The sequence below is a fragment of the Cupressus sempervirens genome, chromosome 7 (assembly GCF_028749045.1).
Source record: "Cupressus sempervirens isolate cs-2001-9-10 chromosome 7, ASM2874904v1, whole genome shotgun sequence".
Classification (NCBI taxonomy): Eukaryota; Viridiplantae; Streptophyta; class Pinopsida; order Cupressales; family Cupressaceae; genus Cupressus; species Cupressus sempervirens.
The window spans coordinates 716,689,767-716,714,028 of record NC_143124.1 but is presented as its reverse complement, the minus strand read 5'-3'; the positions used below and the strand labels follow the sequence as shown (position 1 = coordinate 716,714,028).

At 35.6% G+C, this 24,262-nt stretch overlaps 1 protein-coding gene across 1 annotated transcript; it reads right to left on the bottom strand.

Moving 5' to 3' along the window:
• Positions 1-4,976: 4,976 nt before the first annotated feature.
• On the bottom strand, positions 4,977-23,899 carry LOC149549232 (signal peptidase complex subunit 2-like). The gene is made up of 5 exons (XM_089792648.1): positions 23,626-23,899; positions 23,139-23,290; positions 16,734-16,815; positions 5,436-5,578; positions 4,977-5,287 (listed from the first exon to the last, which is right to left on the bottom strand). The coding sequence occupies exons 1-5, from the start codon at positions 23,737-23,739 to the stop codon at positions 5,191-5,193; spliced, it is 588 nt and encodes a 195-aa protein (XP_089648774.1). The 5' UTR covers positions 23,740-23,899; the 3' UTR covers positions 4,977-5,190.
• Between the last annotated feature and the right edge of the window lie 363 nt (positions 23,900-24,262).

Here is a 24,262-nt window from a genome sequence, read left to right as displayed (position 1 = left end):
ATTAAAACTCTAAATTATTAGAATGTTTTGGTGGTAGTTGCCATTAGTTTTTCAACCAAAGATAATAAATTTCTAAAGTTGAAAAATTTATTTGTTTTTTAATTAATTTTGAATCAAGAATTCTTATTTTCTGATTGGTTGGTGGCATTTATGCCAGGGGGGGAAATGATCTTTTGACATAAAAAAAAAAAAAAGGAAAAAATATGTTTTTGGAAACTTGTTTCAATTCTATTCTTTCTTTCCAACTTGCTCTAGAATTTTCATTTTTCCAGTCTAATGTTGACATAGATCATAGATCAAAGAAGTAGGGGATCAACAACTTAACAACTGAGGACAACATGATCAAAGATCAACAACCCTGCCTAGCTACTTGCCATGTCAATCTCTAGTAGTACCGCTTATAAACCCTAGAGGAAGCCCCTGCTTATCCAGGTTTCAAAGAAAATCTATGCAAAAATAGTATGCCTATTCCTTGAAATCACAAGAAATCAAATTTGGGAAACAAACACCATCAATTACACCCTAAGAACATTGTAACACTCGTCAAATTTGAGCAGCACAATTTATGGCAGAAAATCATATATATATATATATATATATATATATATATATATATATATATATATATATATATATATATATATATATTTATATATATATATATATATATTTATATATATATATATATATATATATAAACACACACACACACACCCTAGTCTATAGCCCTATGTTCGTTATTTTCATTGTTGTCATGTATACATGTAGTTTGAGGTATAGAGTAGCAATAAAAGCAGGGAGAGAGTTCAAGAAAGTAACCTAGGTCCATTTTTGGCATAGAGTTGGAGCAAATAGATGGAAGCTCATAAAGTTGGACAAAAAAGGTTAGGATGTTGAGTCAGCCACCCTTGACACCTCCAAATGGATAATGTCAGAAAGGCCTTAGATATTCTATTTGTAAGTGGCACCTAACTTTGCAGAAGTTGCCGCCATTTTTTATGGTAATAGCATCTGTGACTCCACACCTATGTAGCACATCATTCAATGTTTGAACAATAGTCTCACCCATTTCATCCTTACTCAGATGTCTATTCATATGCTCGTTCACCTGATCTAGTGCTGCCAAAACCTTCATCTGTCATACCATTTTCCTATTGTTCATAATGGTAGTCTTGTCCATGTTATAGGTGATCGTCCTTGAAGACATGTTGAGCACTACTAGATGTGCATGACTTTCAGTTGAGTGTCATGCACGAAATTTAGTGATGCTTTCTAGCCATTTAGGAGTGTATATGCATTTCTCCACCAAGCTTGGACCATTCAATGATCTTGCCATGGCTCTTGGCTTGCTAGGTAGATATTGGTGATGCCCAACTTGAAGATTTGATTTTGTGGCTCTAATCATTCTGGATAGCCATAACCATAAAGCTCTCCCTAATTGTTCTTTGAAACACTTTCCATCTGCATGTACGAAATAATGTCAACAAAAAGAAACAAAATGACTTCTTAAAATATCCCAAACGGATATTTACCCAATTTCTTTCTTGATATAACATTCAAAACCTAAAAATATGAAGTCACATTATAAAAGCCCAGTAATATAAACCATAGGAAATACCCCCAATAGATATTCATTCGGTTTCTTCATGAATATAATATTCAAAACTCAAACATATGAAATCGTGTTACAAACCAAAAATATAAAACCAGTATGTTCTCTTAAATTGGTTAAAGCATGTTATTGCATTATACAACAGCAATACAATAACTATTATTCAAAGTCAATCTTAAACACATATTTACAATCAGATTGGAATGCTAAGAGAAGAAATTGTAAGTGCATATGAGACACCTAAAGTGATGTCTCCACGGACAATGGGTTTGCGTCCACCGTCTGTCGACACGAGGGGCTACATCCTCACATTGGTTGAAAGTTGAAGCTTTCTGAATAACTCTCGCACAAGAGAAATTTATATCTGAATCATAAAACCAAGCATACCAAATGAATGAGTCTCTTCTCCTTTTATCCTCACAGTTGTGACTCTTTGACTCCCTTCATGGCTTTTCGTCTTATCTCTCTTTATAATATTAAATTGACCTTTTATAATTTGAGTCCACGCTCTCAAAGTCAATTTTAGTATTATATAAATATGTCTTAACTTTTCTAATGTCCCAAAAAGGGGACATTACACTTCTTCACAAATTGCCATAAATCGAATTTCAGAAAGAGGCACAGAAATTTTATCCCTCTTTCAAATCAAATTGCACAAATCAGTGGTTTTAATTCTATTTTAATTACGATAATTGAGGATGAGATATTTATGTCATATTATTTTTCTCTTCACTCCTTTCAAGTCACTTAATGCTTTATTTGATAACTCAAAAATCTCAAATCTCATATGCCTCCCCTCCTAGTCATTGTAAGCCTTTCTATGCTTGTCCATCCATTGTTCGAACCTCTTCCAAAGGCTCTCTTTACAATACAAATCAATTGCTTCATATCCCCAATATGCATTCTCAACAAGTAACAATTTTTTTTTAAATAGTATACAAGAAACCCAAACAAACCCATTTGAATACAAACAAACAAATATCCAACAGTATATTGTTCATTATGACACCAAAAAGTCCCACTCAAATATGATGATTTTTATTATTCAACAATTTGAATTTAGCTAAAAAGTATAATGGTTGATTCAATGCATTTGCATCTCACTGGAACCAAGGTTTGGTCATCAAGGGGAGCCTTCCCTTTCAAAAGAAACTACGGCACAAGATGTAATTCTTGTCATCAACATTTGCAAATTTCACAATAAAAAAAAACCCTTGCCACAGGGTAAATCTAAACTAAATCCAAAATGAATGGTTCCCAAAATTTGGAAATTCAAGCATGCAAATCCGAGAGAGAGAGAGAGAGAGAGAGAGAGAGAGACCTAAAACGAAAAATAGCAACAGTAGTAAAGAAATCATCCACATATGTATTGATCTCATCAACAATGTTTGATTCAAGATTAAGCACAATCAGATTACTTACAGAAACAAGCACAACCACACGACTAACCACAGTTGGACGAAACCCTGTCCTCATGAACCGGAGCATTAATACCTGCTTCAAAAGCAGCCACATCTACATAAAATATAGCAAATCAGCCCACAGCAACCCAAGACACATCAAGAAAGGCGTCCACAGCTGGAGTAGCAGTTTCAAATCCTGCGGCAACAATCTTAGTCACAGCAGGAGGGGACACAAGATTCACTCGGACGAAGGAAGCCATGTGAACAGATGCAGCAGAGAGCCAAGCCGCAGCAGAGGCATCCTCCACACCACATGCATCCACCACACCAACGCAGGCCACAAAGCAATGAGCGGGAGCAAAAGTTTGAAATGCACAAGCAAGAGCCATATCTATGCATAGTTGTTTGCATAAGATATTTTAATTGTTTTTAACAATTTTAATTTTAGTTTATTTTCAAAAATTTCTATTATCAAATAAGTTTTAAATTAGACATGCTTATTAAGAAAGATTAACTATTTAAAATACAAAACATTTATATTTATTTTAGATTTGAATTGTTTACCTTATACTTATTTAATATATTTTTTAAAATAAAAATCTAAAATTATCAAGTATCTTTAAGTTTTTACTATGAAATATTTTTTTATTAATAATTTTAATTGAATAACAAAAATACATATAATATAAATCATTAATATTTAATATTTTAAATACATTATAATAATATTATATATTAAAATATGTATAAAAGATTTGCATAGTTAAATAAATAATGTATACTAAATATTTACATAAAAATTTATTTCTTGGAAAATTTCTTATCCTTCAATAATATCTATTTAATTTTTATATTTTTTAATTATAAAATAGTAAAATCATATGCATTTAATTTTTAATATATCAACAACTATAATTTATTATATATTAAAATATTACATATACAATAACAATTGAAATTTATAAATAATTTTGCATAGAACTGGAAACAAACATGCAACAAGGAAAACCAACATGTAAAGATTTCTCAATGACTGGCTTCATTTTACATGCTATGTCGGAGAACTAAGAAGTCGATGAACCATTCATCTAACCTTTGAAATGTATCTCACCAACTGTGATTTAATTTAGATTCAAGCACAAAAATTTAGAAAGCAAATTCATCAGTTATTTTTTGAAAACGCTTCCATCCGAGTCATATGTGATAATCGAATCTTCTCCATTTGATTTAAAAAAATTTAAACGACCCAAGAGAACATCACATCACTGTTTATTTGCTTGCAGACATTATGTAGAGAACAAAAAATGATCTCTTTACTTTATCGTGTTTGCTCGACTCCTATTAAGTTTGAGACCAATATCCAAGTTGGTTCAAATTTTCTGCTAGAACTTAGCTTTATTTATTTTTATGAAAAAATCATCTGCGTACAATTCCCGAGGTTTTTCACTTCCATGGATAATATATCTATTAGTCTAAATTCCTTACCTCGAACTTTTAGTGTAACTTTTATCTGCTCCAGCCTCCTTTAAAAAATTAATTAATACATCTAAATCATTCTGTTTGAAAATGTCCTCTATTCAAATTTGATCACACAGATATCTTGGTTAATCAGCAATAGGATTTGTTGTCCCAGCTGCACGAGATTAATATAATTTGCCTTTACACAGCTAAATGTCATCAGAACATAAAACTTGGTAGTCAAATATACTGCCAGTGACAAACACAAGGTTTTTGGTAGTCGGGCAACACATGTTAGAAAAACCTTTAGATGTTAAGTTGCAATTTAAACATTGGATTGCAAAATGAGATTAAAATTTTAGATCTAAACACCAAACCTTTACATTAATATGATTTTTGAACCAACAAAATGCACATATAGTTATCTCTACTTTTAAAATGCTTGCAGAAAAAGCAAGCATGTTTATTAGAACATTGTAAAACAAAAATTTATACTCGAGGAATTTTCGCAAAGGACCCAAAAATTAATTAACTGAATTTATAATGACGCATCATTACGGGCTTAAATTACAGTCAACATCCCACAAGAATTCTTTGCAAGGAATCACATATTCCTGAGGTATTTCATAAGATAAAAAGCATCTTCTGATAGCTGCACCTAAACATTTGGGTGAACATTTCAAAAATGGTGATGTAACCTACATTTTCCCATTTGAACTACTTGGCCTTTCGAGACTCATTTGAGTAATCATCTATTAGCTTCTCTATATCTTTCCAGAAAAGACCCTCAACCAGAATACCATCTTTTGTAAACCTGAGGATCACGATATAAAATTCAATGGAATAAGCAAAACTATTGTTGACAAGTAAAATCAACTCCAAAATTTAATTGCAAGAGATCCCCAAAAGAAGTAGAAAAGCTTTGCCAGACATGGCCAAGAAGGGAAGGAAACACCCATTACCATTTTGTAACACTCTTAGTAAGTTCCACGGGTGGATTTGCGGAGATAGACTCAGGATCAGAGCTAGATATGCATATTGTGTACATGTCAGAACATCGAGGAAGCTTTGAAGAAATTGCCAAACCTGTGCTGGTAAATGATCCCTGCATGATAAATCAAGACTCAAATGGACTTTCAATGATCAGTTTGCAAATGTCCCAACTTAAAAAAGTACTTAAAATTAAAGCATCCTTGAACGCTACACTTCTTTACAATTATCTAATACATAATTCATCAAGTTGTCTGTACAAGGCACCTGAAGACAAATAAATATCATACATATAACACTCCAACTCCATCCATAATCATACTGACTGCCCAATAAATTGCTGGTACCAGTTCAGATTATGCTTCAGTTTCGAGATGTGAGTTTGTGGGTATGATAAAATAATTAGAGGGGAATTCAGGTTTGCTTTGGATTTATCGGTACAAAACACAAAATATAAAAATAAATACATATATGCAGCAGCAAAATAAGTTTATAATGCTAATAGTAAAGTAACATAGTGAAATACTCCACCATGTGCATTAATGTTTTGGTCCAAATAACATAGCAAAATGCAAATTACACCACCCTAACAATGTTTCAATTCAAAAAAATTAATGTCAGCTTTAACTATCAGCCATCACTGATCAAATATCATCAAAAGTCTTCAAATTCTTCACTAAGTCCACAAATTCTTCACTATTTCTCCCTGCCAAACCCACAATATTTCTGTAGGAGCCTATCCAAACCCAGAACGGACTGCATCCAAACCCATATTTGGGCCAGACCAAACTGGGATCCAGAGGATTCTGAGAAGAATCTAGTAACTTAGTTTGTCCAGGACCAAAAAAAAGAAATGAAAAATCAGTTTGTTGAACCATTTTACATAAATGACCAAGTGACACCATTGTAGAGATGGAATTATTAGTAAAAGTCATTTAAACTTGTTGGAACCTGAAGTGTGCAGCCAAGATGGTACCAGGCATTTTTCTAATTGAATATCAATAAATGATCTTAGTAGTAAAACTTTTGTATCATACAAATGCTCAATGAGATTATAAAAAATGGAGAAGTCAGCAGCCAAGCTATTTTTCTAATGATGAATGGAAGGTATGGTTTCCCACTCTGCAGTAATCTCCACAAGAATGCTTTGTTCAAAATACAATTGAAATATTAATATGTCAATTGGACTACATCGATCCGCAAACGTAGAGAGCCAACTTTACGAAGGATGGGAAATTGAAATATAAGGATTGATTTTCATGCATTACGGTACCAAAGTAAAAACTCTTATAATTCAAATATCATTTTGCAGCAATAATATAAAAATTTATTGCAACCTAGATGCCATTGGAACTTTTCCCTTAAGCTGATGAAAAAAAGCAGTCAAAATTATGCAAATTGTCTTACTAGCAGGACCTTTAAAGGTGAAAAAGTTGTTTTGTGGGAGTGAAGAAAGTTCAGGGTTTGAATGTGCCCAGGTGATTCAGCTGCACCATATCATGTCCCAGTATTTCTCTTATTTGCTGTTTGTATGCTGCACGATTTCTGTATAATTTGATTTTATGTGATTTGTAATTCCCGAAATCCTAGCTATAGCCACCTGATCTTGGCAAGCCCATTTTATCATTAAAATGTTTCTAACGGTTCCTCAGCCATAGCTGTATAAAGATGCTGCAGTTGATTTGAAAGTTGGGATAGAAATCAAAACCAACGCTGGATCTGAATGCCTCTTCTTTTGCAGATTTCCAAAATCTTGAGCATGGCAATGAAAACCTTGACATGCTTAATTCTTTGAAGGATATCGCCTCTGTTGGCATTCCTATAAGGGAAACAATTGGCCGGATTAATTTGTACCATGAGTATGCTCTGATAGCCAAGTTTATAGGGGCTTGATCCCCATACAAATCGCCGAGAAACTGAGTGATTAAAGAACAGAACCCAAAGATTCAAGTTGCCATTGGCATTTCAATGTGCGACAGGAGTTCCTTTATTGCAACCTCATCTACCAAAGAGGGCAAAGATTTGGTTTCTGGCAATCACCCTTGGTTTAGATGCAGCTAAGCATACCACTGAATGCCTACCCTTGATCCAACAGAAGAAAACCATCACCGGGTAAGAACACTCTTACCATTGTTTTTATTAAATGAAGAACTGCTAAAAGCAATAGGAAATGCTACTGGGACATATAGGACATGGGCCCTCAACCAAAGAGAAGCAATTTTCAGGTGCTAATATTTGTGTCTAATATTCCTACATGATTTTTTGTGCATTCAAAAGGATTGGTGATGAACATGCTACCTTTAAAATACAATTTTCTATCATCAGCATGAATGTTTTTTTAAAATGCCCTAGAAAGTCTAAATCTAATGAGGACTGAGATACACCAAGAAAATTTGGATGCTTCTGTCCTGTCCATGGATGTTGCTCCTATAAAAGATTTAGGGACTCCTACAGGCAAGGCAATTGAAAATGTGATAGTACACAAAGAGGTAATATTACCTACCAAAGACATTTTTAAAGGGCCTAACCCATGCCCTAGATGTTGGTATAGTGGTGGAAAAGGTTGATTCCTTTGCCTCTCCTATCGTTGGCCAATAAGGTAAAGGAAGAAAATTGCCAAATTAGATCCACAGACACTTACAAGAATATACTTCCTGACAAGCAATCCACTATGAAATCAAGAACCAATGCTAAACAAAGATCTGGTAAACAATGATGATCATTTTATAAAGTTCATTTGTTTGAAAAAGTCATTGCTGCTCTAACTTTTTTTTTTTTTTTTGTAGAGCTGCTCTCCAATGAATGCATTGCTTCTGGTATAATTTCCACTCTATAGATAATATCACTCATTATAAATATTACTAGTGTGGGAATAAAACAAATCTCAAAGTAACGCAAAGAGACAGATATCGGGCGAGTCAATCATCTGAGTATTTCCTTTTTCATAAGATATTACAGCTATGCAAAATTAGGTTCTGTCAATTGGACTTACAGGGGCTTCGGCCAAAAATTCTAGAACAATTATTGTGTTTGCAGGCACATAAAGACACTCCAATCAATCACTTATGAAGTTAAAACCCTAGATTGTTGTAGACTCCAACAAGTATCATCATAAGCCATAGTGTTAAGTGAACTATTAATATGCTAGTGACCTCTAATGAGACTAAAGCAGTCTTTTCAAGCACCTTTCAAATAATTTTAACACAATTGATATTTACAAGAATGTCATCACAGGAGCTGCTAAAGAGCACCCACATGCTGTATATCAAACTAGCTAGGTCTCTGCTCTTGAGCCATTCAACCTCAATCTGGCATTTTATGCCAAACATTTCTTACAGATGGTTGTGGTATTTTTTGTTGCCCTCACTAACTCCAAGAACACTGCTCCCAGACTTGGCCAAATGATAGTGTGCACTCACCAATTACAAGTTGAAACTGCTCATCATGAATAGATCTGCCATTTTTTCTTTCTCTAATATGCCGATTATTGTAAATAACATTTGTACTCATTTTATAAATTTAATGAAAGAGCCCTGTTTTGCTCATTTGTCTCAAAAATTGAAGTTCAGAACAGTCTTTCAGATTTATCCCCTGTGATTATTAATTTTAAAATTAATTGCTACTAAAGTTGAAAATTTGATTCCAATACAAGTCTTTGATCATCAGAGTTGCATAAAAAATGTTGTCTATGTAAGTTTTGTCTAGTTGGTTTTCCCAAAGAAATTAAATTCAACTAGACTAAGGTTTGTATTGCTACTTGAAGCTTCAGTCTATAAAGTAGTGAATGGTGAAGTACCATCATCTCAGGGTTGTATATAAGGATCTGAAGAAGTTTGACTCTATTCGCCCAAGGTGGAATAAGGGACCGGTCTGCATTTTTAATTTGAGAAAATGGGTTAATGTCTGAAGTCTTGAAATTCGATATTCCATTATATCCATAATTCATAAACACTTCCTTTCATTCAAATAACATTCAATTCACAAACAAATATTAAAGCATTCATATAATTTCATTTTGAATGAGTTTTAAAGATTTTGCCAACTGAATAACTTTCAACGACTAAATTCGCTATACAGAAGCTTTGAGCAATGTGATCAGGTTCGAAGTGAAGGTCTACCGCCTAGGTGTAGTGAAGCCTAAAGTGCAGGGAAATTAAGATTATTCCCGTTCGTTGGTCAGAACTGATTGTGGAATCCTGTTGCAGAATTGGCAAGCTCCTGGATTTCCAATCTGTGGTTTTGGGAACCAACAGCATGCTTGAGTTGCTTGGTTGTCTACTTGAGCAAGTTGGTTGTTGGCTTCACCTACTTGCTTGTGCCAAGTGAGAATGCCATGCCATCCTTGTTTCAATTAAATATTTTGTAAGATGGCACATATAATCTTCGTTTTTAATATTGTCATTGATTGCTATGGCAATCAAAGATTAATTCAAATCATTGTGTGTGGGAAGATATAAATTACTGTTTCCTTTTCTAACTAATTCATCAAGTCTTTTATTTATTCACCGATTTTCGGAGCAATGGCTTCAGATGTTTATGGAGCAACCTCAACCAACATTTTTGAGTTGTACATTAGTGAACCATTTCTCAAGTCAAATAAAAGATTCTTCAGACAGCTGAGCATATTATTATGCAGCCATGTTTATTAATGAGAGACTCAATGATGGTTTTTGGTCTGTGTTGATTATTCATTCATATCTGGGCAATAAAAATATATTATTGCTGAAAACGTGGGTGTTGGTTTCAAACAATACTTTGCTCGAGTTTTTTTTTTAAATGAAATGGAAGAGAGATTTAATTTATGGTATCCAGTGTACAGTGACTTTCAACCTGGAAAGTACTATTATTGAAAAAAATTAACTTCCTTTTTTATCATCAGGTTGGTCCACATTTGTTTGAACATGGTCCTTGTTGTGTGATTTTTGTCATCAGGTTGGTCTACATTTGTTGAAATGTGGTCCTTGTTGTATGATTGCCAATCCTCAGTGAGGATGTCTTACATTATTGAATGCTAGGAGAGGATGTTAAAAAACATGGTGTGATACAAAGACAGTAAGATAAAAAGAGAGCATGATGAAAGATGGACTGGGCATTGTGCCCATATGATTGAGTTGTGCTGTGATTTGGTTGTAGAATGCCAAGAAGTTGATGATGCACAATGGGAGTTATTTCTATGTGAAGAGGCATTACGTTCTGCTGGTTTGAGTTATTTGGACAATGAGTGATTTATAAAGAAAAAATAACTAAGCAGCGGTGAATGAGTTTATAATGGGGATGTGATTTTTGAAGAGAATTGAAGGAGTTGTATGTTACTGTATATCCATCGCAAGGATTGAAGGATTTGTGCATTATTCTTATATATTGCTGAGCATGTTATTCTGAGATCATGTATATTTTTGAGTTGGTGCTCAAACTGAGGTTGGCACCTCAGCTGATTGGAGTTGTTGCTTCAAGGAACATTGGTGCTCCCTGGGAGCTGGTTCTCCTATTTAGGTAATCTGGGTTTATGCCCATTTTGCTAATAGAGTTGTGGTATTTTACCCGAAACAGTTTTCCACATGAAAGTCGGTACTTACATCTTAATGTTTGCTCTCTGTATGTTTTATGTGGTTTCATGTCTTCAAAGTTTATAATACTGATTCAACTTCCCTCCCCTTCCCCCGCCTCTCAGTATTTTCTGTGTTCTCTTCAGCTCTCAACCTCTAGTGCAAATTCCTATAACAGGTATATAGAAGATTTAGAGCCCCCATGTTGATCATCTCCTTTTCCCAGCCTACCCCCTAGCAACAGGCAACAGAAAACACCCAATGAATACCAATACTTGAGATGTTAAGAGTCAATAGATTAGTTTCGTGATTCTTCTTTCACCACATAATTACAACTCAAATGCAAATTCCTATAACGGGTATATAGAAGATTTAGAAACCCCATGTTGATCATCTCCTTTTTCCAGCTTACCCACTAGCAACAGGCAACAGAAAACACCCTACAAATACCAACACTTTAGATGTCAAGAGTTAATAGATCAGTTTTGTGGCTCTTCTTTTACCACAACATTACAACTCAAATTACTCAAATGCAAATTCCTATAACAGGTATATAGAAGATTTAGAGCCCCCATGTTGATCATCTCCTTCTCCAGCCTACCCACTAGCAACAGGCAAAAGAAAACACCCCTATGAATACCAATACTTAAGATGTTAAGAGTTAATAGATTAGTTTCGTGGTCCTTCTTTCACCACATCATTACAACTCAAAATACTCAAATGAAAATTCCTATAACGGGTATATAGAAGATTTAGAGCCCCCATGTTGATCATCTCCTTTTTCCAGCTTATCCCCTAGCAATAGGCAACAGAAAACACCCTATGAATACCAATACTTAAGATGTTAAGAGTTAATAGATTAGTTTCGTGGTTCTTCTTTAATCACATCATTACAACTCAAATTACTCAAATGCAAATTCCTACAACGGCTATATAGAAGATTTAGAGCCCCCATGTTGATCATCTCCTTTTTCCAGCTTACCCCCTAGCAACAGGCAACAGAAAACACCCTATGAATACGAATACTTAAGATGTTAAGAGTTAATAGATTAATTTTGTGGTTCTTCTTTCACCACATCATTACAACTCAAATTACTCATGCTTACCGCTTCCTGCCAATGTGACTCAACCCCCACTGCCGACACGGATGTACCACTTGCCAGCTGCCCCCAAATCATAGGTGCAAACTCTTATTACAAGTTTCTTTTCTACTACAGAAGCTACACCAGCCTTAGACAATGGAGGAATATCTAGAGAAAGACTGAAAGTGCTTTGCTTCCTTCAATGATATCCCAACAAGCATTGTCAAATCTTTCACAGTAAACCTTTAATAGTCTAACAACTACTCCACTCCAAACACTGTCAAAGTCATTTTGTCAGATTTCCTTGTAGTCTTTATTGGCACATGTTTTGGGGGCTCTTTCTTGCCCATCATTGCCATTTGTCAGTGGAAAAATGCTTCATCTTTTCTCGTGTGTTTTATAAGATGAAACTAACCAAATAAAACCAGCAACTACTGCATCTTGCCAAAAGGTATGTGGCAGAATGAGTGTAAGTTCAGCGGTAATGTTACCAACTGCTTCTGTAGAAGCTTGTATGTCTCTTTAATGGCTTAATTTAATCAAGCAGTTATGGCACTCTAGATCTGGATTTTGTTGACTGATACTAGTTAGAAGGGCCTCTCAGAAAAATAGAATTTTTTGAGATTAGCTATGAAAGAGAGAAATTAAAGGTAGAGATAAGCTATGCAAGATAGTGATCAAAGGCCTGGTGGCTCTGATGGTCCATGCATTTCTTTTTGAAGCTTTATCTGAACCTCCAATATGGCTTTGATGTCATTGTGCAGGGGGTTGTAGCTCCTGAAGATGTCAAACAGTGAATATATGGTTCACTTTCTTTCTTTTTGAAGAAATAAAGAAAACATTGGAAATGGTAAAGAATAGCTAGAAGTACCCCCAAAATGCCACAAACAATATTGTATAGGAAAATAATAAAGGACTAGACATGCATGCATGAAAGAGGGAGAGTGAACAGCTAACCAAGGGAGAGGATGTGATGCGCTACGTGTAATTTGTCTATCCTGTTTGCAAACTCAGGTAGAAACTATATGCTATGGTCATAAATTGACTGGGCAGACTAAACGGATCTATAAAACATGTGAAGCCCTTAATTATACATTCCACCAAGTCACCTTTTTTAGGAGCAGGGAAAATACTGGAAGGTAGAAAGGTGTTGGCTTAAGGTACTTCCAAAATCCTACTAACAATTGATCACCAAATGGTTCTGCTTGTGCTGCACTCCACATAGCTTCTCTATCTTGCTTGGAAACTCAAGGAGAAGTTTACGTTATGCCAATACATTGACTGGGCATATTAATCAGTTTTAAAATCACGTCAACATCTACAGCCTTTCTTGACAAACTCTAAATCTGTGTTGAATTCCCCGTGCCCCTATTTTTGAGAAGTTAATGATTAATTCCGTCAGCAATTTGGAAATGTAGAAAATGCAATTCTGTTCTAAACAGACCAAACTGAGTTGACAAAACTCTAATAGAGATTTCAACTATTTGTGTTTTAGACAGATAAACTGTCAGTTATTTTACTGCAGCACAAATTGATCTTTCCCTATCACCACTAAATGCAACTAAATATCTAACTCGATGTTGTGATGATCTTCTCTTCCAGAAAGGACAAAGATAACACTTTCCTTCAGTGCCCTTGGTACCATGCCTGTGTATTTATGAAACTGTGGGCAACCACTTTTAATCCAACTCAGAGTTTCATAGCCATGATTCCTCTTTGGATTATCCTTCTGCTATAACATTATCCCATCAGAATTCTTCAGTGACCTTTCCTTAACACAACACATAATAAATTTAACGAAGATATAGCTAACTTTGATTTTATCTTCCTCAAAAAACTTCTAGATGTCACTTGTCTATGCATGAGTATTGATATTCAAAAGTTTTAAGTGTATGGCAGCATAATTATTGTTTAAAAATGTGATCAATAGTCTCCTAGTCGATCTTGAAGCCAGTGTATCCCCAAATTCTGATATTATTTCTTTCCAAATACCTAGACAGTGGCGTGTCCAACACCATGGCATAAAGCTTGACAAATGTATGCCCAATCATAATGGCCATGTTGTTTCCAGGATAAAGAGGTGCCCAGACTTATAAATACAGTGAATAACGCATTGGACCCATGACTGAGAAAAACCTGAACAGGCCACCTCATTGAACAGCATGGCAAGGGGGTAAAGGAAGCACGTCGGGCAAGGGGGTAAAGGAAGTCTACACCATAATGAATTTAGCTTGGAAATCTTTGCAATCTATTGGTTTTCTAGTGTGAAACTTCAAATTGCTCTCTTGACAAAGAAAGCAGAGAAGGTAGAGGATGGTGGAAACTGGGGTTGATGATAACAAGATGATTTGGAACATAATAAAGGGAACTAGCACAGGAAACTGTTAAAAACTGTGATTTTTCTCAAAAGAATTGTACACCAAATGCTCTTAGGTGAGCAAGGAGATCAACAAGAGTCGCACATTGTTTAGATCCAAGAAACTCATGTTAATTATGCCAAAGAAGACAACGATTCTCACTACAAATATTTTGCATGAAGGAAGAAACATGGGAAAGGGAAAACTGAAGTATCCTATGAATGTATTTACATTCTTCATCGCACCATCATATCATAGGGTAGAATCCATGATCGCAAGGGGATCTAGATTAATGGGTGCCGTGGGTTCAAGCATCAAAGGTAACATCCGAAGGGCTTAGAATGAGAACTAGTGCATGGAGTTGATGGTGGAAAGCGAGACCAAAACCAAGAACAAGAAGGAAAACAAGGGCAATACAGTCAATGGTGTACTTCATCAAGAAAGTGGGTTGTGGCATGTCTAATGTTTGGCGTGGAAGGAGCATGTCTAATGTTGGGCGTGAGGTGTAAGGGGTAGGCGGGAGAGAACCAATATAAAAGGTGAACTTCATGACATCATGGTCAACAAGGGGGAGCTAAGGAGAAACAAAGAAAACCAGAGATGTGAAAAATGGGGGACCTATTAGTGAGAACATAGTCCACAATGCTCATACCACTGCCATGGGAAAAACAGGTGAATCTACCAAAGTGAGCAACTGAGAAACCCCATTAGGAAGGTGCCTTTAATATTTCGTACTTGTAGAATTCCTATCAACAGAGGCTCTCTGTAAACCAGATTCCTCAAGATTAAACTCATTAAGATGCCTTTGATATTTCGCACTTGTAGAATTCCTATCAACAGAGGCTCTCTGTAAACCAGATTCCTCAAGATTAAACTCATTAAGACATAATTCATCCTATGCAAGATCATGAACAGGCATCTAAAAGTTTGTCTCATGGAGCACTAAATAACCCAAAAGATGATATCACCATTAGTGGAGAACCAATGGATCTCTAGATGGAGATCAAGGAATGCATCCCCATCAACATGAATGACAAATTGAGGAGTATCAGAGGAAGTAGCAAATAGTTTAAAAGACATCCTAAAAGAAGGAGCAAATAGCTTGGAACACATCCTAAAAGATCCTCCCATAGTAACATGTATCTAGGGTGGACATCAAAAACTAGAAGTGTAACTCTTGGCTTAAGGCTATCCTAAATGAGGCAAGCCACAACACCAAAACCGTGAACACCAATGGATCTGTAAATCACATGATAAGAGGCTGAAACCCACACGCACTATGTCACTAGAGGGAGGACTGATTCTGAGTTCTCATGCCTCTCAGTGTGGAAGATGAAATTCTAGGAAGCAATAACATTCCAGAAGGTACCTGGAGAAGACCACAAGCAATGGAGAGGATGCCAACAGCCATTGGGAACAGAGCTTGATGTCATGTTGACAATCTAAGGTGTGATCACCAAGGGCAGGAAGAGTCACAAATGATAGCCTGACAGTATCTGATTACAAACCACTTATTTTATTTCCTGGCAACTACAAACTGAGTATGAGCTTTCCAAAACTGAGTATGAGCTTTCCAAAACTGCTCCACCCGGAATCATGTGAGATCTCCATCAACATAAATGTCATAGTTGTTGATGACAAAACCATTCCATGCTTCCAAAATATGCTTGGCATTATCTACTGAAACAGCATAGTATTGGCATGAAATTGCCAAGAAAAACAAACACATCATATATCCAATCTGCATTGCTGCTTCTAAAATTTGATTGTCCTCTGAGAACAAAATAGCAAGTTTACACAGAGAAATATATATCAGAAGCAAGCAGAAGGTTTTGGATAGTACTGTTTATACTTGGAAGAAAGAATGAGATCTTATAACCATGGATTTCACAGTACACGAGGGGCAATTTGTGTGACAAATGGAAGCAAATGACAGACAACAGATTAAAATGATACAGATATGGAAGCGAAACCCCCGGTTGTCAATTCTATGACTTTTGGTATGTTGCATTCATTTACAAGAATAAAATCATACAGTCTACGATCAGCTCAAGGTAGATGTCCTTTAGTCATCAATAACTCTTAGAAACATGAACTAATAAACTAAGTATAGAACAGCGCCCTCATAGTTATCTAATCCCAGTTGGCCACTAGTATTAACTTAACTGTTAAGAATAAACAAGAACTCACCAAACATTTCTAAATTCAAAATCAGGTGTTCATATCAGTAGAAGAATGCAGAAAGAGAAAATAAATATGTAAAAGCAAACTTGTGAAGAACTTACAGTCGGGGGATTTGTTGACAGAATAGTATTCTTCTCCTTTGTGTATACAATGAACTGCAACAAGCTATTGAAGATGACATACTTGCCAAAGTCAAGGGGAACACTCTTTTTCTCCATAATTTCAAACATATCTAAACAAAATAATGTCCTTTGGACTCAAGTCCAAAGTGGTGATGTTTTTCCAAACCATTTTATCGTATTAACAATCCAAATTATACATTTCATAAACAAATAGTAAAAGATTTTAGATTGCCACCACAAATAAATATGCTTCAACAGTCTGTGCTTTCACATTTTATTATTTTTAATACAAATTAGTGTATATCAATAAGATTCAGTTATAAAGTATCTCACAACATTACAAATTATGGAGTGAATCGATACTCAAAGAGCACTGAACAGATTTTGACCCATTTAGTTTGATTGTACAGGTTGAGCTCACTTATGCTCAATCATTTATTGTAACTAAACCATCAATTGTTGAAACCCCTGGCAAACACCCCATAGATTTTAATATGCACCTAATAAACTGCCTGATAATTATTAGGTTGTCATATCCACGTCCTGGGATATACCTAACATTCCCAAAAGATAACAAATCCCAAACAAAATATAATTTATTTACAAGAGTATTATTTCACTAGGTTACACAATTGTACCTGAATTTAAGAAAAAAATGTTAATTAATGTTAAACATAATGATATTGAATATTCTTATTTGTTAACATGCACAAATAGCTTCAACCATATTAGGAACTAGATGGAAAACACAATATGATGTCAAGAGACTATCCTCCGCAAGCAGGCCCAAGAGCGTCAAACAACTAACCAACTGATTAGACTCCTTGGTTCACAAGTACCAACACAACGGGAACCCACAAGTGACCAACTCAATGGTTTCCCACAAGCAACCAACTCAATAAGTGTCAACTTAATGGGCAGGACCCCATACTCCTATGTCCATGTTGGGTTCTATTGGGATCAATATTGACCATCTCCCCCCTTCCAGCATTCCTTGGATGCCCCTTCTCATCTTTTGCCTCTTCGGCAGGAGCTGAACATGCATATCAAAGCAGGCATATACAATAGTATATTTGTACTACTTGGACTAGCTCCCCTAGAGGACTTCATCCTAAGATGGCATTCTATGTTGAGCAGTTCCTTGAGTTATAGGATGGGGTCATTGTACGCCCCTCATAACTTTCCAATGGTTGGTCTTATGCTTGCCGCAGCTCTCTCAGTTCTTTCAAAGTGGGTTTCCCATCAGCCCCACATCCAACTGACCACCATTTGGCAAGGGAGGATAGGTTATGCCAACATTGTGATTTGGGGTATGCCAAGACGAAGACTCACTTTGTTTTTAGATGCCCCATCTACTACGAGATCAAAGGGAGATTGAACTACCTATTTATAGGGGCCTAGTCTCTTCCAGCTTTCTTCATGCACACTGATCAAAGGTGCCTTTCTCTCTATCTTCAAGAGACTTGGCAGCTTCGGGACTACACCTTGCAACAAACTCACCCTCAAAGATCAAATTCCGATCAGCTCGTCACCTCTTTCTTTGTCGTGGTTCCTCCCATGCATGGCAAAAATGGGCATTGGATCCCCCCTTTGTGGTATCCCAAGGTCGTGAGACCGCATAGATCGTCCACTCAAAAGCAGTTTTCTTCTTCTTCTAGCACCTTCGAGGGTTCTCAAAGATTCCTTGGGGTTTCCCACCCTATCGCCTATCTATTGTTTCTAGACTTTTTCTCGGTTGACCGAAGAAGTTAGCTTGTTGGGTCATTTTATTTTTGTTTACTGTCTTCCTCCTTTGTAGGGTTTCGGTTCGGTTCGGTTCGGTTCTTTGCATGTTGCTTAGCCTTTTTCTCAACGCCATTTGGTGCTCTTGCTACTTTGTTTCTGACTGTCCCTTGGGCTCTTTTGTTGGATATTGATAAATCTTATCTTATTAGAACTGTTGAATAAGTCTCAATTCTATCTCACTAGTGGATTGACATATTTATCAAATAAATAAATCAATAATTCATACATGAGATCAAGAAACAGACGTATATAAAGTGTTGATGTATTTCTAAATGGGATTTATATTTGAAACTCTCTGATCTGATGTATTTCTAAGCATTGGTTCTTTCAAAAGAGGACCTACCTTAGTTAGTTCTCGTGGGGAGGCAAATGGCACAACCCTTGGTCAAGAATGCCTTCTTCATTATGAGGCGCCTCCTCCCTCTAAACTACCTGATGCCTCTTCATAGATTGTGGTTACCTAAATCAATGATTATTAAGACTTAGTTATGATGTTGCCTCTTCATAACTCAAGGTTGTCAGAATCAATGCTTATTAAGACTTAGTTAAGATAAATATTTTCTTCAACAAATTGTTGATGCTACTTTATCTCTTCTTAATTCTTTCTCTCTTTAGACATATTATAGGAGTGTTAATGGTGTCGGTATGATATAGGTATTATGTGCCCAAGGGCCAAGGTGTATAAGTTAAGACATAAAACTATATTGCTTTGCGTAAGAAGTACAAATATACAAAGTTTAGTAGTGACGTTCATGTATAAGATTTCAAAATTCACAAAAGGTTGTTTGAAATATTTGAAGGTCTCATATGCAAAATTTACGAAGTAGACAATGATGTGGAAGATTTAATGGGTTAGATCATAGCTACCAGACTCTTTAAATAAGACCCAAAATGCAAAGCCCCAAAATCAATTGAGCAAGAATAGGCTAAAATGATTCAAAATGTTGTGCTTAAGGTCCTTTCACCAGAAAAAACTGAGGGTTAAGAGGAGGCCAAGATGGGCAATAGGAGGCAAAGTGGGGTGAGGAGATGAATGCTTTATGACTGGAAAAGGTCATGAATAAGACACTATTCCTTTAAGTGGAGAGGAATTCAAACTCCATTCTAGCGGTCCAACTTCTCCCCTAATCCAAACTCACATATGGGTCTTCCCATTCATCAAAATTTTTAAGTATAGAGGAATAGCCAATCTTTGAGTTTGTGTAAGTTGTTAGCATCATAGAGTTGCCCCAACATGACTTTCTTCCCAAGTCCACTTCTCTTCTAGTCCTATCGAAGTATAAAGCTTCTTCGACTAGACATACAATTCATCCATCCTTTTCCTTATTGATGTTACGAAATCAACTGTACCAACATGCCTCCTACCCGAATTTTGATCCCCATCCACTAGCATGTTTTACAAGGAACTACTAACCCTTATAGACAAAAATTGCTACCTATGTATACTATTCGTCTACCTATCTTCCTACATGACCAAACCACCCTTTATGCTCGAGTAGATGTCATATTATCCAAGAGGTCTCCCATAGGCATAAAAGAATCATTTTATAATGGACATCATGAGTCCATGTGTGTCATTGATGCTACAAAGAAAGACGCAATCTACAACTACCATGAGTAAGTAGGTAGATTATCTCATGCTAGGGAACCCTCATCATTATGGTTGAGGATAGTTATTATTCACAATGTACATTCTTCCATGCCTCCCAAGCACATTTTTGGGCACGTACAAATTATTTTTAGGTGCCAATCAGGTGGGAAATAATAGTCAACCGATCAAGGCAATCCCCACCACATACAAATCTTGAGATAGTGGTCATTGTTGGAAAGTTCAAACACTTTTTTTAGGCGTACAAAGGACCCAAAGGAAAGATAAAGAAAAGGATCGCATTAAAACCACAACAAACCCTAACCTAAAATCAAAATGAACAATCTTGTTCAAGCATCCAAATATGAGGACAAAAGACCAACTTCGTTATTGATCGGAGTATGAAACTCTTCAAAATCATGTGCAACAAATAATGAAATTATTAAGATTAGGGTTTATTGTTGTTTTTGCAAATGTAAAGGAACTTTTTGGTTGAACTAGTTTCTAGTAAAATCGATTAGGTTTTATCAATTCTCTACGAGAGAGGAAGTTGATAATGAGACCTATTCTCTAATTGCTAGATATACTTCTATCAAGACCATTATGCCTTCAGCACTAGAATTTGATGCAAACTTGCCTACAAAGTTTCTTACAATCATTATTCACATTTGTGTTCCATTATTGATTCTTTTTCACACATAGACAAGGCAAAATGGAAGATGAGCAACTAGAGACAAAGGCCTTCTAAGCTTAAAATAGGGGATGGATTATTGTGCAAAAATGGTCAATGGAAGACTATTATATTTGATATGATTTGGTCTGTACAAATTTTTTGGAAAGGTTTTTCAGACATTGTGTACTGCTTAAAAATGGTGCCTGTATTATCATAAATCTGTTTTGGGCACTGTTTTTTTCACGCCTCTTTTCTGTTGTTCCAGTGCTCTGAAGATTTTTTCTAGAAATCTCAGAATTGAATCATCCAAAGATAAACAAAAATTCAGGTATTTTCTATATCTAGCTTAGATTTTAGAATAAAACAGATTTTTAAATAATTTTGCAAGTCATTGGTATGGTTTGACTTATTTCAAAGCATTTCTTATATGGATCTTTATGGCACATTAATCAAATCAATTTGGAAATTCGAATTTCATATATTTTGGATTCTTCATGTTGTTTAGTCTATTAACCAGCTTTTCAGTACAAAACAGTAGCGCCAGAGCCAGCAACTTCACTTAGAATGCAAAATTTACCGAAAGAGCATTGTCAAAAGATATTTGATAGGTTCAGCCAAATTTCAGCACAGTGGGAATGTAACTCAGTTTTAAAGATCTCGTATTATTCACCAAGGTAGCACAACTTTGAAAACAAAACCACGTTAGATAAAATATTTATGCTATAAATAGTGAGAGGATGCCAAAGAACATTTAGGTAGCAAAAGTGTAAATTGTGTAGATCATGTTGAAGATGATAATGATAGAGTCAACTCCCCACATCATGGCTTGAATATCCCAGGTATTTACAGTGATTTATCTTGATTTGTCTCAAAGCTGTACATGATGCAGATAATTCTCTTGCACAATATTTCATCAACTAGATCAAAGGTACTGTTTTTTAGCACATTCATGTTAGTAGTGATATAATAATTATAACTGTTACAGTGTTTTCTATAAAATAACAGCAGTGGATCAGAATTATATGGATGAAACCTAAAGCAAAAAAACATAATTTAGAACATGAAATATCCAAAAAGCTTAATAACAAAAAGATATTTTTCTGTTCCAGATAGTTCCATAAAGGGTTTGCATGTCAATACAAGTGAAATATGGCAAGACAAGACATTGCATCAACTAAGTGGTGTGTCTACACATGTATTTCAACACCTACCTCACAAGCTGCCCTAGGATGGTGGCAACAATCACTTCACTGATCACTACGGATGCCTTGCCCCAAAGCTATTAGAGGGAGCTGAATTGTTATAATACTAGATTAATATACATTATTTTAAAATATATTTGCCACTCATGCCATCCTTGGACGAGATTTATTATGCTAAGTGTCTTTTCTCCTTTTTATGAAAAGTTTCAATTTGTGCATTTCTCCTTTTTATGCTAATTCTCTTGCACAACATTTCATCAACTAGATCAAAGGTACTGTTTTTTAGCGCGTTCATGTTAGTAGTGATATAATAATTCTAACTGTCACAGCGTTGTCTATAAAATAACAACAGTGGATCATAATTAAATGGCTGAAACCCAATGCAAATAAACATGATTTAGAACACGAAATGTTACTGACTCCGCCACTCAAATGAGAATCAGCAAAATATCTAACCAGCAATCATCACAAAACATCCAACCTAATGTTGGATAACGGAGCTACTTTTTCCGAGAGATAGGGACAAACACTAAGAACAGCTAGCACGATTTTGAGGAAAAATCAACAAACTCTCCAAACTTAGCAGATGAGCACGATACTCCAAAACAGACTGCAAAACACCACAGCTTTTTAGGTGAAAATTTGATCCAAACCAACACAAGGATTTGAGACACGGATCAGAGAATATAAAGCTTTGATATTGAGGAAAAATGGTAAAAACAATAAATAATTTCCAACGAGATAATTTTAGAGGAAAAAATTATAAACTCACAAAAGAATCCCATGCAACATTGCGAATTACAAATTAGAAATTTTTTGAGGGAAAATTTTATGAAACCCCATCAGATAATTTCCGCAAAAGCCATTATAAATCATATGTTAAACCTATCGATAGAAATTAAAACAACCAAATAGTTATTAAGAAAAAAAATTGAATAACAAACTAAACTAAAAGTTGCAATTTGCCAGTATTTGCACTATTTTGAAAAACGATTGAGAAAGTTAAAGTCTTCAGAATTCCCTATCCATTAAAATCCATGTGTTGAGCCGCTCAATCAAAAATAGAACAACATGATACACTTAACAAAGCCGTTAAACAAAAAGTTAACCCAACAAACCGAATGATAAAAGGATATAACACGATGCAGGCAATGAGAAAATTCTTATTCTCGGGGAATTTCTTGGGATAAAACTGGGCCGCCAGAGCAATGCCGATTATGATGATACCGATCACCATTTTCACATTACTCAGAGTCACATTCTCCGCATAACCTCGGCTAAATACCACCTGCACAAACCCAAATCCATTGAAAAAAATCATTCAAAAAACCATTATCCAACAATTTCCGAGCAACGTGAATAAATCCCATTCACTCATTTAGAAGTGATGGGCTCTGTAATTCATTTGAAAAACTTTTTAAAAAACAAAAACATTAAAAATGTCACAGACAAATCAAAGCCCCTCAGAAGCGAGGGGTTCCTTCGAAATTCATGTGTGCAGCCAGAAAACAAGACAACAAAGCCCTAAGTTTTGAGAAGTAGCATGTCAAACAAATGCTTAGCAATCTTGACTAAATTCTCTGGTGTTGGATAGAATATTTTCGACGATCGGAAACAATTTACCTCCGAGGCTGTTTCGTCAAGGAGGTGCTTGATGGCATGAGGGTCTAATAAATTTGCCTTCTTCGGAGCGGCAGAAGAAGCGGGTTTATCCTTGCCAGATCCCTTGGCCGCCATTGCTGATCTCCTCTCACCCCAACTACAGCCTCTCCGTTTTGGGGAAGAAAACTTTAAAAAGATTGAAAAATATTCTCTTCCGGGTCTGATACATAAGAAATTTCATCGGCAATGTCGCTTAGTGAGGGGTCTTAAACTAGCGCTTGAACGGAGCAAAGGTGAAGGGTATGGCCGATAGGTCAAAGGTGTATATCGTAAAAATTGTATACTAGTTATAATAGGTTCAACAAAGTAGGGGAGAGGAGAGGACCTATTACTCGAACATCCTAATTTTGCATTTATCAAAATCTTACATGAAAGTTTCAAATTGCTCCCATTTTTTTGACTACAGCTTACTTGGCAAGTCTCCTATTTATAACTAAGGTTTCAAGTCCACATCACCCATTATGATGCCACATCAACATGTTTTCTATCAAGTTATCCAAAACAACCTAAATAAAAAGTGAGACCAATAGTCGTGCATAAAGGGTACCCATAGTTGAAGGATTTGACTATCCTCCCTACAAATTGTACCATTGACTAA